The sequence below is a fragment of the Ranitomeya imitator genome, chromosome 5 (genome assembly GCF_032444005.1).
Source record: "Ranitomeya imitator isolate aRanImi1 chromosome 5, aRanImi1.pri, whole genome shotgun sequence".
Classification (NCBI taxonomy): Eukaryota; Metazoa; Chordata; class Amphibia; order Anura; family Dendrobatidae; genus Ranitomeya; species Ranitomeya imitator.
In genome coordinates, this window is record NC_091286.1 from 20900856 (window position 1) to 20920428 (window position 19573).

At 44.4% G+C, this 19573-nt stretch overlaps 1 protein-coding gene across 2 annotated transcripts in view; it reads right to left on the reverse strand.

The window, feature by feature from the left end:
* Nucleotides 1–19573, reverse strand: part of GALNT14 (polypeptide N-acetylgalactosaminyltransferase 14) — a 473304-nt gene that overhangs the window by 33081 nt on the left and 420650 nt on the right. For both annotated transcript variants that reach the window (XM_069768378.1, XM_069768379.1), the window contains exons 10-12: nt 15050–15176; nt 7445–7537; nt 1669–1752 (exon numbers count right to left, since the gene is read on the reverse strand). In XM_069768378.1, the coding sequence (XP_069624479.1) occupies nt 1669–1752; nt 7445–7537; nt 15050–15176 (304 nt within the window). The remainder of the gene's footprint in view (nt 1–1668; nt 1753–7444; nt 7538–15049; nt 15177–19573) is intronic.

Sequence of the window (19573 nt, forward strand, 5' to 3'; positions counted from 1 at the left end):
GCCTGTGTTATATACCGCGTGGCTTCTATATACTGCGTGGGCTGTGTTATATAGTACGTGGGCTGTGTTATATACTGTTTGGGCTGTGTTATATACTGTGTGACCACTGTTATATATTGCGTGGCCTGTATTAACGCATCGGGTATTCTACAATATGTATGTATATAGCAGCCACATAGTATATAGCACAGGCCGCGTAGTATTTGTCTGCTATATACTACATGGCTCCTATATACTATGTGGCCTGTGCTATATACTATGTGGCTGCTATATACATACATATTCTAGAATACCCGATGCGTTAGAATTGGGCCACCATCTAGTATAATAATAAGCTTCCCTTAGTGGCAAATACAAGCACTGAGCTCCCCCTAGTGGTGGTTACAAGCATTAAGTCTCCCCCGAGTAACTGTTACAAGTAGTGATGAGCGAATATACTCGTTACTCGAGATTTCCCGAGCACGCTTGGGTGTCCTCCAAGTATTTTTTAGTGCTCGGAGATTTAGTTTTCATCGCCTCAGCTGAATGATTTACAGCTATTAGCCAGCATAAGTACATGTGGGGGTTGCCTGGTTGCTAAGGAATCCTCACATGTACTCAGCCTGGCTAATAGATGTAAATCATCCAGCTGAGGCGATGAAAACTAAATCTCCGAGCACTAAAAAATACTTGGAGGACACCCAAGCGTGCTCGGGAAATCTCGAGTAACGAGTATATTCGCTCATGACTAGTTACAAGCACTGAGCTCCCCCTAGTGGTGGTGAGAAGCACTGAACTCCCCTAGTAGCTGTTACAAGCACTGAGCTCCCTCTAGTGGTGGTTACAAGCAGTAAGTTCCCCCTAGTGTATACAAAAACTGTAAAGCGCTGCAGAATATGTTTCACGCTATATAAATAAAGAGATTGTTATTTCTTTAGTGGTGGTTACAAGCAGACAGCTCCTTCTAGTAGCGGTTACAAGCGTTAAGCCCTCCTAGTAGCAGCTGCAAGCACTGCGTTCTCCCTGATAGCAGTTAAAAGCATTGAGCTCCCCCTAGTGGTGCTTACAAGCAATTGCTCTCTCTAGTGGTGGTTTCAAGCAATGAGCTCCCCCTACTGGTGTTTACAACTTCCAAGCAGTATGTTCCGCCCTCAGTGGCGGTTACAAGCACAAAGCTCCCCCTAGTGGTTGTTACAATCACTGAGCTCCCCCTAGTGGTTGTTACAAGCACAAAGCTCCCCCTAGTGGTTGTTACAATCACTGAGCTCCCCCTAGTGGTTGTTACAATCACTGAGCTCCCCCTAGTGGTTGTTACAAGCACAAAGCTCCCCCTAGTGGTTGTTACAATCACTGAGCTCCCCCTAGTGGTTGTTACAAGCACAAAGCTACCCCTAGTGGTTGTTACAATCACTGAGCTCCCCCTAGTGGTTGTTACAAGCACAAAGCTACCCCTAGTGGTTGTTACAATCACTGAGCTCCCCCTAGTGGCGTTTGAAAGCACTGAGCTCCCCCTAGTGGCGGTTAAAAGTACTGAGCTCCCCCTAGTGGCGGTTAAAAGCACTGAGGTCACCCTAGTGGTTGTTACAATCACTGAGCTCCCCCTAGTGGTGGTAACAAGCACTGAGCTCCCCCGAGTGGTGGTTACAAGCAGTAAATTCCCCCCTAGTGGCGGTTATCAAAATAACTCACTGGAGTTCTGGATACACGTTCTCCAAATACCACTTGAACGGTCGGCATTTTAAGCTCCGTCGCAGAGACAATCTCTTCTGAATACTGCAAAAGAGAGAGAAAACTCAACCATTGATTATTCTCTGGGGATAATCAACTCCAGTCACATCCAAAGCTGCATCTAAGCAACTCTTCACACAGATCCTAGGGGATAAACTACTCCAGTCCCATCCACAGCTGCATCTGAGCAATTATTCACAAAGATCCTGCACTGATACCAGGGGATAACCTACTCCAGTCACATTTAAACCTGCATCTGAGCAACTCTTCACACAAATCCTGCAATGATTCCAGGGAATAATCTACTCTAGTTACATCCAAAGCTCCAGAATTCTGAATGCAGCTCTAGATGTGAAACCCAAGGTGACTAATGCCTGTAATGGACTCCATATTGTATGCCACCCATCTGCATGATGCTACAGACTTCTAAATATAATTTAGAGCATTGAGAGAAATATAATTTATATTGTGGCTTCACAAGTCAGGTTGTGATAAAAATTCTGAATATTTTTTTTGATTGATTGTCGTCCGGGTATGAATGCACCCTCATCACCTGCAGGTATATAGATTTGTACATTTTATACCCACATGATGAATTTTACTTGACTGATCCTGGTGCACTAAATGCTTTAGCAGCAGCTGCCTGACACCAGATGCGTGTGACACAAGACCATGTTCACATGCAGTTTGTGAAGGGTTAAAAAATCACCAGTATTCTTATAGAAACCCCCTGAGGTAATGTTCCTGTTTTGTGTAGATTTTTGTTTCCTGAAGAGGTTTTGAAGATTTTTTTTTCCCTACGGTGTTTTTTGCAGCCTTTTGATTGGAGTGGCTAATTTGGAGTAGATTCCTTCCTTCAGGATCTGAGTGATTTTCAAGACCTCTAAAAGAAAAAACAAAGCTTGAAAAAATCTGAGTATAGACAAAATTAATTTGCAATAGAAATGAACAGGAAGAGTTTTTGAAGCAGTTTCTAACGAGTTTTTCCTGAGCAGATCTTCCCCAAAATCCACCTCAAAGGATCGTTTGGAAGAAAAAAAAGAAAGACAAGGTCACTTCTTTGAAGAGGATCCTGAAGAAAAATTCTCCAAACGTCACACTGTCCAAATCACAAGATTGGAAAGGTCTTTGCAGGGAAAAAAAAAACTATTTCAAAGCTTTTTCAGGAAATGAAAACTTTTTACCAAAACTGTCCAAAAAAAGAGCATTAAACACCTCAAATGCCAGTGTGCACAGAGCGTCACACTGTTGGAATCTCTGCTTGCCCAGGTTTTACTGCAGGGGGAATACGGCAGGCCTCTGGGGAATAAGGCAGGGGGCAATCACAAAACCATCCATAAATAAGGCAGGGAGCAATCACAAAACCATCCATAAATAAGGCAGGGAGCGATCACAAAACCTTCCGTAAATAAGGCAGGGAGCGATCACAAAACCTTCCGTAAATAAGGCAGGGAGCGATCACAAATAGTTATTAAGGTTGAAGGAAGACTATAAGTCCATCTTGTTCAACCCATAGCCTAACCTAAAACAAAGCCTCAGGGGAATAAGGCTATGAGCGATCACAAAGAATTTGGTAAATAAGGCAGGGAGCGATCACAAAGCCTTCAGCGAATAAGGCAGGAATCACAAAGCCTCAGGTGAATAAGTCAGCGAGCAATTACAAAGCCTCTGGGGAATAAGGCTGGAATCGATTACAAAGGCTCTGGGGAATAAGGCAGGGAGCAATCACAAAACCATAAGGCAGGGAGTGATCACAAAGCCTTCGGGGGAATAAGGCATGGAGTGATCACAAAGCCTCTGGGGATTAAGGCATGCAGGGATCACAAAGGCTCTGGGGGATAAGGCAGGGAGTGATCACAAAGCCTCAAGGGAATAAGGCAGGGAGCGATCATAAAGCCGCTGGGGAATAAGGCAGGAAACGATCACAAAGCCTCCGGGGAATAAGGCAGGGAAAGTGATCAACAAGCTTATGGAGATTATGGCAGGCAGCGATCACAAGGCCTCTGGGGAATAAGGCAGGCAGCAATCACAAAGCCTCCGGGGAATAAGGCAGGGAGAGATCACAAAACCATCCGTAAATAACGCAGGGAGCGATCACAAAACCTTCCGTAAATAAGGCAGGGAGTGATCTCAAATCCTCCTAAGAATAAGGCAGGAAGTGATCACAAAGCCTCTGGGGAATAAGGCAGGGAACAATCACAAAGCCTCAGGGGAATAAGGCAGGGAGTGGTCACAAAGCTTCAGGGGAATAAGGCAGGGAGTGGTCACAAAGCTTCAGGGGAATAAGGCAGGGAGTGGTCACAAAGCTTCAGGGGAATAAGGCAGGGAGCGATCACAAAGCCTCCAGGGAAAAAGGCAGGAAGTGATTACAAAGCCTCAGGGGAATAAGGCAGGGAGCGATCACAAAGCCTCTGAGGATTAAGGCAGGCAGGGATCACAAGGGCTCTGGGGGATAAGGCAGGGAGTGATCACAAAGCCTCAGGGAAATAAGGCAGGGAGTGATCACAAAGCTTCTGGGGAATAAGGCAGGGAACGATCACAAAGCCTCAGGGGAATAAGGCAGGGAGTGATCACAAAGCCTCCGGGGAATAAGGCAGGGAGTGATCACAAAGCTTCTGGAGATTATGGAAGGCAGCGATCACAAGGCCTCTGGGGAATAAGGCAGGCAGCAATCACAAATCCTCCTAGGAATAAGGCAGGAAGTGATCAGAAAGCCTCCGGGGAATAAGGCAGGGAGAGATCACAAAACCATCCGTAAATAAGGCAGGGAGCGATCACAAAGCTTCTGGGGAATAAGGCAGGGAGCGATCACAAAACCTTCCATAAATAAGGCAGGGAGTGATCACAAAATCCTCCGTAAATAAGGCAGGCAGCGATCACAAAACCATCCATAAATAAGGCAGGGAGCGATCACAAATCCTCCTGGGAATAAGGCAGGAAGTGATCACAAAGCCTCTGGGGAATAAGGCAGGGAGTGATCACAATGCGTCAGGGGAATAAGGCAGGGAGTGATCACAAAGCCTCAGGGGAATAAGGCAGGGAGTGATCACAAAGCTTCAGGGGAATAAGGCAGGGAGCGATTACAAAGGCTCTGGGGAATAAGGCAGGGAGTGATCACAAAGCCTCAGGGGAATAAGGCAGGGAGCAATCACAAAGCCTCTGGTGAATAAGGCAGGGAGTGATCACAAAGCCTCCGGGGAATAAGGCAGGGAATGATCACAAAGCCTCTGGAGATTATGGCAGGCAGCGATCACAAGGCCTCTGGGGAATAAGGCAGGCAGCAATGACAAATCCTCCTGGGAATAAGACAGGAAGTGATCACAAAGCCTCTGGGGAATAAGGCAGGAAGTTATCACAAAGCCTCCGGGGAATAAGACAGGCAGGGATCACAAAGGCTCTGGGGAATAAGGCAGGGAGCGATCACAAAGCCTCTGGGGAATAAGGCAGGGAGCGATCACAAAGGCTCTGGGGAATAAGGCAGGGAGCGATCATAAAGGCTCTGGGGAATAAGGCAGGGAGCGATCACAAAGCCTCTGGGGAATAAGGCAGGGAGCGATCACAAAGGCTCTGGGGAATAAGGCAGGAAGCGATCACAAAGGCTCTGGGGAATAAGGCAGGAAGTGATCACAAAGCCTCTGGGAAATAAGGCAGGAAGTTATCACAAAGCCTCCGGGGAATAAGACAGGCAGGGATCACAAAGGCTCTGGGGAATAAGGCAGGGAGCGATCACAAAGCCTCTGGGGAATAAGGCAGGGAGCGATTGCAGCTGCGGAGGAGAAGTTCTGTTTGTTAGTTGATTATTATCAGAGTAATAGACTTGTGATAAAAATCCATGAATCCGATCGGCATTACATACTACTCCGAATACCCCGGGCCAGACAACTCCAAAATATAGACCCCAAAACAAAGTGTCACCAAACTATAGACCCCAGACCAGATTATCCCCAAAAATACAGACCCCAGACCAGACAATCCACAAAAATACAGACCCCAGACCAGACTATCCCCAAAAATACAGACCCCAGACCAGATTATCCCCAAAAAATATAGACCCCAGACCACTCTGTCTCCGGAATACCGACTCTAGTTGAGACTATCCACAAAATAGTGAGCAGACTATCCCTAAAATTCAGACCCCAGACAAAAATATCAACTAAAACAGACATCAGGGCACTCTATCCCAAAAATATAGACCTCACAGGAGACTATCCACAAAATACAGACCCCAGACTAGACTATCCCCAAAAATACAGACCCCAGACCAGACTATCCTCAAAAATACAGACCCCAGAAAAACCTATCCCTAAAAATACAGACATCAAATAAGAATATCCTCAAAAATACAGACCCAAGACCAGACTATCCCCAAAAATACAGACCCCAGACCAGACTATCCTTGAAAATACAGACCCCAGACCAGACTATCCCTGAAAATACAGACCCCAGACTAGACTGTCCCCGAAAATACAGATCCTACACCAGACTATCCCCAAAAATACAGACCTCAGACCAGACTATCCCCGAAAATACAGACCCCAGACCAGACTGTCCCCGAAAATACAGACCCTAGACCAGACTATCCCCAAAAACAGACCCCAGACCAGACTATCCTTGAAAATACAGACACCAGACTCTCCCTAAAAATACAGACCCCAGACCAGACTTTCCCCAAAAATACAGACCCCTGATCAGACTAACCCCAAAAATACAGACCCCTGAACAGACTATCCCCAAAAATAGACCCCAGACCAGACTATCCCCAAAAATACAGACCCCAGAAAAAACTATCCCTAAAAATACAGACCCTAGACCAGACTATCCCCAAAAATACAGACCCCAGACCAGACTATCCCCAAAAATACAGACCCTTGAACAGACTATCCCTGAAAATACAGACCCCAGATGTGACTATACCCTGAATACAGACCCCAAACCAGGCTATCTTCAAAATGCAGACCCCAGATGAGACTACACATAAAATATAGACCCCAGACTAGACTATCTCTAAACGAGACCTCCGAACAATTTCCACACATTCTTTTCTCGCCCCGATAACAGTCCTCAGTCCCTGGGGCGACACAGACAGCGTGGTCCAGGTTAGGACCGTACATTGTCTGCAGAGGAGCCTGGGGGTGAGAAGCATCACAGGAATGGGGGGCTGTGAGAGTAGAGGGGGCACCTGGCAGATCTCCACTCTTTTTCTGGCCAGTCAGGGGGTCTGGTGTGGGGGTCACCAGGAGAGGGTCTTTTGTTGGTATCGTGCCCCCTGTATGGCCCTGGCATTCTCCTGTATGACGAGGCTCATGAGCACAGACACAAGCTGGGAAGAATCGGGCGTATTCGGCGGTGCCGTAATTCACAGATAATTGGGGTTTCGGTCTTATTTATGGGATCGGGAGCTCGGTCTCAAATTATTACCTGTCCAATATCTGCACAATTAAATCATATAAAGCAGAAAATGGGAAATGTTTATCTCCAGGCCCGGCCTACACATCCGGCACAGCTGCAGAGCGAGGAGCTGCGTCTCACCGGCCGGCAGATAATGGCTATAAACCTGTGTAGTATGTATGAAATGGAATAAAGGCGTAATGCACAGCTGTATAATGCCGCACACAGCGTCCACACTGCTCCATATCCCGGCCACTACACATGACTAGCCTGACTATTTTTTTTTAATTTTATTTTATTTTTTATACTTTTTCCCATTTCCATCCCATCCTCTGGAGGGGAGACGTACTCGCCGTATGGTCTTCCTTGAGCAGCCGGCCTCGCTGCATAGTAATGGTTTTTATATTCATCCATCCATACTTCAGCTGTGCGCTTGGTGTTCCTGAAGGGTGACAGGAAAAAGCAAGAAGTTATTGAGTTGTGTGCACCGTGTGCTCGCTTCTCGGAGATAGCGACGTGTGTGCGCGGAGAATAAACGCCCCCATCCCCCTCTACCATATGTTCTAGAAGGATCCAGGAGCTGATAACTGAGAAAGTTATAATAGTGATAATATATGAAAGTAACAATATAGTCATCTTTAATAGGTAATAAGGTAAAGTTACGGCTTCTAAAATTAAATGTGTAATTACTGTCGTAGATAAAAAATTATAAAATACATAAAGAAATCTACGGAATTAATTAATTTATATGATAATTTATCATTTATATTCATTTATATAATAATTAATATGGGATTAATTATAAGTGGAGAAGTGAGAAAAAGCAGACACTTCAACCTCCACTGAAATATAACCTCCTGCTATGAACAGGTAATTACAACAGATCTGCTAAGAGCCAGCCACAAAGTATAGGATTCTTATACTCAGAGGTGAAGAAGTACAATTCGTGAAGCAGGGGCTTCCACTGTTCAATGGAATTGTCTCAGACACTCTGGAGCCAGTGGTCAGTGATAAACATTGAGGTCGGCATCGATACGATATTTATGATAGATATATTTTCAACGTTGTAGCAAAGTAGTTAATGTAACGCATTCACTCACATCCCCGTAAAGCCATTCCGACTGCTGCAACTTAATAACGGCCAAGTGGATGATGTTATCCATGCCACGTTTCATCTCCATAGAAAGATAAAATTTTGATAGGAAGCATGACAACAATATCTCCCACCTCCAGGGGCGAGGACATCCTGAAAGTTGAGGATCTCATAATTTTCAAGCACATGCCATGACCAGCCCCCTATATGAGCTCACTAAGGGAAGGTATGTTGACAACACCTTGATCTAATAAAAATCAGAGCTTGAGTGTGTATTTGTCAGTCCTTGAAGACACGGTGCTCTGTGGTTCTGTACATGGCTCTAAAGAGTGCTTCCCTCTGCTAACAATTATATAACTACTATACTACAGCCCTTATGTACAAGAATATAACTACTATAATACTGTCCCTATGTACAAGAATATAACTTCTATAATACTGCTCCCTATGTACAAGAATATAACTACTATAATACTGCCCCTATGTACAAGAATATAACTACTATAATACTGCCCCTATGTACCAGAATATAACTACTATAATACTATTCATATGTACAAGAATATAACTACTATAATACTGTCCCTATGTACAAGAATATAACTTCTATAATACTGCTCCCTATGTACAAGAATATAACTACTATAATACTGCCCCTATGTACAAGAATATAACTACTATAATACTGCCCCCTATGTACAAGAATATAACTACTATAATACTGCCCCTATGTACAAGAATATAACTACTATAATACTGCCCCTATGTACAAGATTATAACTACTATAATACTGCTCCTATGTACAAGAATATAACTACTATAATACTGCCCCTATGTACAAGAATATAACTGCTCTAATACTGCCCATATGTACAAGAATATAACTACTATAATACTGCTCCTATGTACAAGTATATAACTACTATAATACTGCTCCTATGTACAAGAATATAACTATTATAATACTGCTCCTATGTACAAGAATATAACTACTATAATACTGCCCCTATGTACAAGAATATAACTACTATAATACTGCACGTATATACAAGAATATAACTACTATAATACTGCCCCATGTACAAGAATATAACTACTATAATACTGCCCCCTATGTACAAGAATATAACTACTATAATACTGCCCCCTATGTTCTAGTTTTGTGATGGGTGTTATACCATGACTGGTGCCATTTTTCGTAGCATATGTTGATCAGTGACACAATCAGGACTTTGTAGAAATATCGGAGCAGGAATGTAGATGAGGATTTGTCCATTACTCACGCCCCTGCTGTTCCCTTCTCAGACATTAATTATCAGAAGCAGTAAAACCTCAGATCGCCGGCTCTGGTGTCGCACTAACACCTGTCTACATCAGCATTAATAATTAATATGTGATCCCCGCAGGGGAGCGGAGACATCGATATGGTCGGTGAATGAACAGGAGAGGACAGACAATATTTCTTGTCTGTATATATATATAGCTAATCCTACAGAATTATCTGATTTTACAGTCTGGTAGAAACTTTTAGCACATTTTACAACTTGATTAAGTGTTGAAAAAGTTTGCAAAGTCTTTAAATCCAACTTTTAACTATTCTGCTCTATTTACACCTTAAAGAAAAAGTAAAGTTCTCCTGATTGTGACCTGGAATATGTGGAATTTGTAGGTGCTAAATGCTCGACATGTAACTTAAAGCTTAGAGTCGAGATCTCGCAGCCCTCTGTACTCTAGAATAAAGCTGCTTTGGATGTGAATGGAGTAGATGAGATCTATTTTTGCTGTTCAGCTTATTTGTACGGGTCTATTCTTAAAAATTAATTTTTTCTTTGTCTTCTTTAGATTGAAAAATATCCATCAGTGTCCATATATAATTTTCTGATACAGAGCTCCAAATCTCCAGCATATATAAGCTGGGTGCTAAGAGCTGCCACTAGAGGGAGTCGTTGAGAAGCGTTGGATTTGAGCTAAAATTTGTGCCAATTTTTTTTTTTTCGTTTTTTCCTCCCCTTCTTGCAAGAACTATATCTTTTTTTTATTTTTCTACCAATAAGCCGTATTAGGGTTTGTATTTTGCGGGACGAGCTGTACGCCGTTCATTCTACCATACAGTGCACTGGAAAACAGGAAAAAATTCCAAGTGCGATGAAATTGCAAAAAAAAGTGCAATAATACAAGTTTTTTTTTAATTTTTATTTATCATGTTCACTATACGGTAAAACTGACCTGATAATCCGATTCTCCGGGTCAGTACGGGGTACATACGATGTTTTGATCGCGTGTTATTGCATTTTATTGCAACGGCCAAAAAAAAACGTAACTTTGGCATTTTTATTTTTCTTCTCGTATTAATTTACTTTATATTTTGATAGATCGGACATTTATTAAAGCAGCGATAAAAAATGCGTACTTTTTTATTTTTTTAATTGTTTTATTTTTAATGAGTCAAAAGGTTGTGTGATTTTAATTTTAATTTTTATTGTTATTTTTTTTAAATTTCATATTTTTAAAAATCTTTTTTCACTTTTTATTGTATTTAACAGTAGCTGTTGATCGTGTGATCGCTGGTGCCGCACGCAGCCGGGTATCAGCCGTCTCTTATGGACGGAGGATCGTAATGACAGGCACCTGATAAATGACGCTGTGATTGACGGCGGCATCTAACGGGTCCACCGCTGCGCCCGCGGCTGTTAAAGGCACATGATGGCTGATTAAGTGCCGACTCGACGTGCAAACCCGCATCAAAGGCAGGCACATGTCATCTATATATATATAATTGCCTAGAATACTACTTCCTGCAATTTGTGCCAACTTCCGTGGCTTTGTCCGGAGCTAATGTGCGGAGCTAATGTGCGGAACTAATGTCCGGAGCTAATGTCCGGAGCTAATGTGCGGAGATAATGTCCGGAGCTAATGTGCGGAGCTAATGTCCGGAGCTAATGTCCGGAGCTAATGTGCGGAGCTAATGTCCGGAGATAATGTGCGGAGCTAATGTCCGGAGCTAATGTCCGGAGCTAATGTCCGGAGCTAATGTGCGGAGCTAATGTGCGGAGCTAATGTGCGGAGCTAATGTCCGGAGCTAATGTCCGGAGCTAATGTGCGGAGCTAATGTCCGGAGCTAATGTCCGGAGCTAATGTGCGGAGCTAATGTCTGGAGCTAATGTGCGGAGCTAATGTCCGGAGCTAATGTCCGGAGCTAATGTGCGGAGCTAATGTCTGGAGCTAATGTGCGGAGCTAATGTCCGGAGCTAATGTCCGGAGCTAATGTCCGGAGATAATGTCCGGAGCTAATGTGCGGAGCTAATGTCCGGAGCTAATGTGCGGAGCTAATGTCCGGAGCTAATGTCCGGAGCTAATGTCCGGAGCTAATGTCCGGAGCTAATGTCCGGAGCTAATGTCCGGAGCTAATGTGCGGAGCTAATGTCCGGAGCTAATGTGCGGAGCTAATGTCTGGAGCTAATGTGCGGAGCTAATGTCCGGAGCTAATGTCCGGAGCTAATGTCCGGAGATAATGTCCGGAGCTAATGTGCGGAGCTAATGTCCGGAGCTAATGTGCGGAGCTAATGTCCGGAGCTAATGTCCGGAGCTAATGTCCGGAGCTAATGTCCGGAGATAAGTGACGTCAACAGTGTCCAGTGTCTGATTGGTTGCCGCCTGCTGCGAGCGACCAATCAGAAACGTGCCGTACTGTGACACACTCCGCCCGCCATTTTGGTGTGATTTTTGAATTTTTACCTCACAGCAAGTTTCTACTGCGTGGAGGCGGGCCCAGTGACGTTGCTCTTCAAGCTCCTGCCGAATTTCGTCAAAAAAATGATAATACCATTTACCAAAACTATATATATTTAGTTGTGAAGTGGTTCAGTGACATTTTCACACCAATTTTGAACTTTTGTTTGGTGTTTTCTCCATATACTGCCTATTATTTTTGTTCTTTCTTACTATTATTTATTAATTGTATTATTCTTACATTTGAATAAATAAAGTATATATGGATTCTAGACTCCCGATTCTTTAGAATCGGGCTGCCATCTAGTATGACATAAATGTACGTCTTATGCCCTGAAAGAGTTAAAAGGAATCTGTCAGTACGCTTGACCTTCCGCAGCCGTCTATATAGCGTGGAGGTCATAGAAAGTTGAGTAAAATGATACCTTGATGTTTGTAATCAAATTTATTTTAGAGAAATCCACATTTTTCCTAATATGTAAATGATCTGTTAAGATCTATGGGCGGGGCACAGAACTCCCTGAGAATCTGCCTCCAGAGCTTATTGTGATACCCTGGGCTGAGGACTATATACCGTGGGCTGAAGACTATATATTCTGGGCTGAGGACTATATACCCCAGCTGAGGACTATATGCCACGGGCTGAGAATTATATACCCTGGTCTGAGGACCATATACCCTGGGCTGAGGAATATATACCCCAGCTGAGGACTATATACCCCGGGCTGAGAACTATATACCCTGGGCTGAGGACTATATACCCCAGCTGAGGACTATATACCCCGGGCTGAGAACTACATACCCTGGGCTGAGGACTATATACCCCGGGCTGAGGACTGAATATATATCCCGGGCTGAGGACTATATACCCTGGCCTGAGGACTATATACCCTGGGCTGAGGACTATAAACCCCGGGCTGAGGACTATATACCCCAGGCTGAGGACTATATACCCCGGGCTGAGAACTATATACCCTGGGCTGAGGACTATATACCCCGGGCTGAGGACTACATACCCCGGTCTGAGGACTATATACCCTGGGCTGAGGACTATATACCCCAGCTGAGGAGTATATACCCCGGGCTGAGAACTATATACCCTGGGCTGAGGACTACATACCCCGGGCTGAGGACTACATACCCCGGGCTGAGGACTACATACCCTGGGCTGAGGACTATATACCCCGGGCTGAGGACTATATACCCCAGGCTGAGGACTATATACCCTGGTCTGATGACTGAATATATATCTCGGGCTGAGGACTATATACCCTGGGCTGAGGACTGAATATATATCCCGGGCTGAGGACTATATACCCTGGGCTGAGGACTATATACCCCGGGCTGAGGACTATATACCCCGCGCTGAGGACTATATACCCCGGGCTGAGGACTATATACCCTGGGCTGAGGGCTATATATCCTGGGCTGAGGACTATATACCCCGGGCTATATATCCTGGGCTGAGGACTATATACCCCGGGCTATATATCCTGGGCTGAGGACTATATACCCCGGGCTGAGGACTACATACCCTGGGCTGAGGGCTATATATCCTGGGCTGAGGACTATATACCCCGGGCTGAGGACTACATACCCTGGGCTGAGGGCTATATATCCTGGGCTGAGGACTATATACCCCGGGCTGAGGACTGAATATATATCCCGGGCTGAGGACTATATACCCCAGGCTGAGGACTAAATATATATCCTGGGCTGAGGAATATATACCCCGGGCTGAGGACTATATACCTTGCGGTGAGGACTATATACCCTGGGCTGAGGACTGAATATATATCCCGGGCTGAGGACTATATACCACAGGCTGAGGACTATATACCCTGGGCTGAGGACTGAATATATATCCCGGGCTGAGGACTATATACCCTGGGCTGAGGACTATATACCCCGGGCTGAGGGCTATATACCCTGGGCTGAGGACTATATACACTGGGCTGAGGACTATATACCCTGGGCTGAGGACTGAATATATATCCCGGGCTGAGTGCTATATACCCCAGGCTGAGGACTATATACCCCGGGCTGAGGACTATATACCACGGGCTGAGGACTATATACCCTGGGCTGAGGACTATATACCCTGGGCTGAGGACTATATACACTGGGCTGAGGACTATATACCCCAGGCTGAGGACTATATACCCTGGGCTGAGGACTATATACCCTGGGCTGAGGACTATATACCCCAGGCTGAGGACTATATACCCCGGGCTGAGGACTATATACCCCGGGCTGAGGACTATATATCCTGGGCTGAGGACTACATACCCCGGGCTGAGGACTACATACCCCGGGCTGAGGACTATATACCCCGGGCTGAGGACTATATACCGTGCGGTGAAGACTATATACCCCGGGCTGAGGACTATATACCCTGGGCTGAGGACTATATACCCCGGGCTGAGGACTATATACCCCGGGCTGAGGACTATATACCCTGGGCTGAGGACTACATACCCCGGGCTGAGGACTACATACCCCGGGCTGAGGACTATATACCCCGGGCTGAGGACTATATACCGTGCGGTGAAGACTATATACCCCGGGCTGAGGACTATATACCCTGGGCTGAGGGCTATATATCCTGGGCTGAGGACTATATACCCCGGGCTGAGGACTATATACCCTGGGCTGAGGACTATATACCCCGGGCTGAGGACTACATACCCTGGGCTGAGGACTACATACCCCGGGCTGAGGACTACATACCCTGGGCTGAGGACTATAGGACTGTATCTGGTACTTTGCCCTGTGGTGACACCTTCTGCTCACATTCTGATATAGGAAGACATAAGAAAAGCTGGCTACGGAGCTTTTAAATCGGCGGCCATCATTTGCATGAGAAGACAGATATGATGTGAACCCCCATATTAACCCTTGTCACATGGGCTTGTGCGCTATGGATTGTAATCTTGTAGCCTAGTCATTTTCCCAGATAAGACAAGGAGAGATTGCCTTCTAGATGTTGCAGCCGTTTCTTAATTAACAGTGTCACACTGTGTAAAAAATCAATTTCAGCGTCGATGCTACACGGAGATATACGCCGTACGCCTGCAAAAGCAAATAATCTACAGCCGCCTCCCCAGGCAGTTTCTTCATTATCTACCTACTTTATGTAAGTGTTGGCGTTCCCCTCTGGAAAGACATAAGGATGCTTCTTCCGAAACACGTGTCCCACCCGGCTGCAGGGTACGATTTCCAGACTCCCTCCGCACATCCAGACGCGGAATGAGATTTCTGAAAAACAAATCCCCGATATCAGATCCCTGCGCCGCGGATTATGCCGGGTGTGTAACACAACAAACCTGACGGCAGGAACGCCTTATCTACAGCTCCGCACCGATACACTGTATCACACACAATCCCCCCAACAGGAGCAGGAAAACGCTTACAAAATAACAGGGGCACTTGTCGTAAATATTTATTCATTTTTTAAAATTACAAAAAGGAAAATGGTCAGATGCAAAAGTTTGGGCACCCTTGGAGACTTATGTGCTCAGATAGCTTTGACCGAGGTTTCAGACCTTAATTAGTCTGTTAGGGTTAAGGCGCGTCATGGGAGACAAGGTGACAAGAATGTTTTGGGGTTTTTCGATATGTTAAAGAACAGTGGTAGAATGGGCAACATTATTACAGGATAGGCCCAGGAGCTGGGACGTGATACCAGGAAGGGGCCCAGGATGGGGGACATATATTACTGGAAGGGGTCAGGATGGGGACATTACATCGGGAAGGGGCCATGAGAGGAACATTGTTACATAAATGGGCTCAGGATGGGGGGACATTATGGCAGGAAGCATGTTGGACATTATTACTGCAAGGGCTCCAGGATGGGGAACAATATTACCAGAAGGGGCCCAGGAAGGAGGATATTATACCAGAAAGGGCCCAGGATGGGAGACATATATTAGTGGAAGGGGCCAGGATGGGGACATTACACCAGGAAGGGGCCATGGTAAGAACACTGTTACAGAAAGGGGTTCAGGATGGGGGACATTATGGCAGGAAAGATGTTGGACATTATTACTGCAAGGGGACCAGGATGGGGGACAATATTACCAAAAGGGGCCCAGGATGAAGGATTTTATATCAAAAAGGGCCCAGGATGGGGGAAATATATTACTGGAAGGGGCCAGGATGGGGACATTATACCAGAAATGGACCATGAAAGGAACAGTTTTACATAAAGGGACTCAAGATGGGAGGACATTTTGGCAAGAAGGATGTTGGACGTTATTACTGCAAGGGGCCCAAGATGGATGACATTTATACAGGATGGGGGACATTATTACTGGAAGGAGCACATGATGGATGACATTTATACAGGATGGTGGACACTATTACTGGAAGGGGAACAGGATGGTGGATGTTATACCAGGAAGTGCCCAGGATGGATGACATTTATACAGGATGGGGGACATTATTACTGTAAGGGGCCCAGGATGGATGACATTTATACAGGAGGGGGGACATTATTACTGGAAGAGGAACAGGATGGATGACATTTATACAGGACTAGCTGAAGAGCCTGGTGTTGCCTGGGCATAGTAAATATCTGTGGTTAGTTATAGCACCTCACTTCTCTTATTTTCCCATCACGCCTCTCATTTTCTCCCTTACACCTCTCATTTTCTCCCTTACACCTCTCATTTCCCCCTCACTCCTCTTATTTTCCCCCTCACTCCTCTCATTCCCCCCTAACACATGTCATTTCGACCTCACATCTGTCATTTTCCGATCACTCCACTATTTTCCCTCACTCCTCTCATTTTGCACTCACACCTTTTCATTTTCACCTCACACCCCTCATTTTCACCTCACACCTCCCATTTTCCTCTCAGTATATACATGTTTGTCATCTCCCTTATATATAGTATACACCTGTATGTCATCTCCTGTATATAGTATATACCTGTATGTCATCTCCCCTGTAAATAGTACATACCTGCTGTATCTCATCTCCTCCTGTATATTGTATATACCTATGTGTCATCTCCTCCTGTATATAGTAAATACCTGTGTGTCATCTCTTCTGTATATAGTATATATCTGTGTGTCATCTCCTCCTGTATATAGTATACACCTGTGTGTCATCTCCTGTATATAGTATATACCTGCATGTCATCTCCCCTGTATATAGTATATACCTGCTGTATGTCATCTCCTCCTCTATATACCTATGTGTCATCTCCTCTTTTATATAGTATATACCTGTATGTCATCTCCTCCTGTATATAGTATATACCTGTGTCATCTCCTCTTGTATATAGTAAATATCTGTGTGTCATCTGCTCCTGTATATAGTATATACCTGTGTGTCATCTGCTCCTGTATATAGTATTTACCTGTATGTCATCTTCTCCTGTATAGTTTATATCTGTGTGTCATCTCCTCCTGTATATAGTATATACGTGTGTCATCTCCCCTGTATATAGTATATACCTGTGTGTTATCTCCTCCTGTATATAGTATATATCTGTGTGTCATCTCCTCCTGTATATAGTATATACCTGTGTGTCATCTCTCCTGTATATAGTATATATCTGTGTGTCATCTCCTCCTATATATAGTATATACCTGTGTGTCAAGTCCTCCTGTATATAGTATATACCTGTGTCATCTCTTCCTGTATATAGTATATATCTGTGTGTCATCTCTCCTGTATATAGTATATACCTGTGTGTCAAGTCCTCCTGTATATAGTATATACCTGTGTGTCATCTCGTCCTGAATATAGTATATACCTGTGTGTCATCTCCTCCTGTATATAGTGTATACCTGTGTGTCATCTCCCCTGTATATAGTATGTAACTGTGCGTCATCTCCCCTGTATATAGTATGTACCTGTGTGTCATCTCTCCTGTACATAGTATACACCTGTGTGTCATCTCTCCTGTATATATATATATACCTGTGTGTCATCTCCTCCTGTATATAGTATGTAACTGTGCGTCATCTCCCCTGTATATAGTATGTACCTGTGTGTCATCTCTCCTGTACATAGTATATACCTGTGTGTCATCTCTCTGTATATAGTATATATCTGTGTGTCATCTCCCCTGTATATAGTATATACCTGTAAGTCATTTCTTGTATATAGTATATACCTGTTTGTCATCTTCTCCTGTATATAGTATATACCTGTATGTCATCTCCTCCTGTATATATATATGTGTGTGTCATCTCCCCTGTATATAGTATATACCTGTGTGTCATCTCCTCCTGTATATAGTATATACCTGTATGTCATCTCCTCCTGTATATAGTATATACCTGTGTGTCATCTCCCCTGTATATAGTATATACCTGTGTGTCATCTCCCCTGTATATAGTATATATCGGTGTGTCATCTCCCCTGTATATAGTATATACCTGTGTGTCATCTCATCCTGTATATAGTATATATCTGTGTGTCATCTCCTCCTGTATATAGTATATACCTGTGTGTCATCTCCTCCTATATATAGTATATACCTGTGTGTCATCTCCTCCTGTATATAGTATATATCTGTGTGTCATCTCCTCCTGTATATAGTATATATCTGTGTGTCATCTCCCCTGTATATATATATGTGTGTGTCATCTCCCCTGTATATAGTATATACCTGTGTGTCATCTCCTCCTGTATATAGCATATACCTGTATGTCATCTCCTCCTGTATATAGTATATACCTGTGTGTCATCTCCCCTGTATATAGTATATACCTGTGTGTCATCTCCCCTGTATATAGTATATATCTGTATGTCATCTCCTCCTGTATTAGACCGCATTCCCACGTTATTTGCTCAGTATTTTTACCTCAGTATTTGTAAGCTAAATTGGCAGCCTGATAAATCCCCAGCCAACAGGAAGCCCTCCCCCTGGCAGTATATATTAGCTCACACATACACATAGTAGACAGGTCGTGTGACTGACAGCTGCCGTATTTCCTATATGGTACATTTGTTGCTCTTGTAGCTTGTCTGCTTATTAATCAGATTTTTATTTTTGAAGGATAATACCAGACTTGTGTGTATTTTAGGGCGAGTTTCATGTGTCAAGTTGTGTGTGTTGAGTTGCGTGTGGCGACATGCATGTAGCAACTTTTGTGAGATGAGTTTTGTGTGGCGACATGCGTGTAGCAATGTTTTGTGTGTCAAGTTGCATGTGACAGGTTAGTGTAGCAAGTTGTGTGCAGCAAGTTTTGCGCATGGCGAGTTTTTTGTGTGGTGCCTTTTGAGTATGTGCAAGTTTTGTGTGAGGCAACTTTTGCATGTGTTGCAATTTTTGTGCCTGTGGCAATTTTTCCGCGTGTGCAAGTTTTGCGTGGGGCAAGTTTCCCATGAGGTGAGTTTTGCACGTGTGGCGAGTTTTGCATGTGGTGAGTTTTGCGCGTGGCGAGTTTTGAGCGGCGACTTTTGTGTTTCGACTTTTATGTGGTGAGGTTGGTGTATGTGTGGTGAAATGTGTGCTGAGGGTAATATGTGTTCAAGCACGTGGTAGTGTGTGGCACCTTTTGTGTGCATGTTCATATCCCCGTGTGTGGTGAGTATCCCATGTCGGGGCCCCACCTTAGCAACTGTACGGTATATACTTTTTGGCGCCATCGCTCTCATTCTTTAAGTCCCCCTTGTTCACATCTGGCAGCTGTCA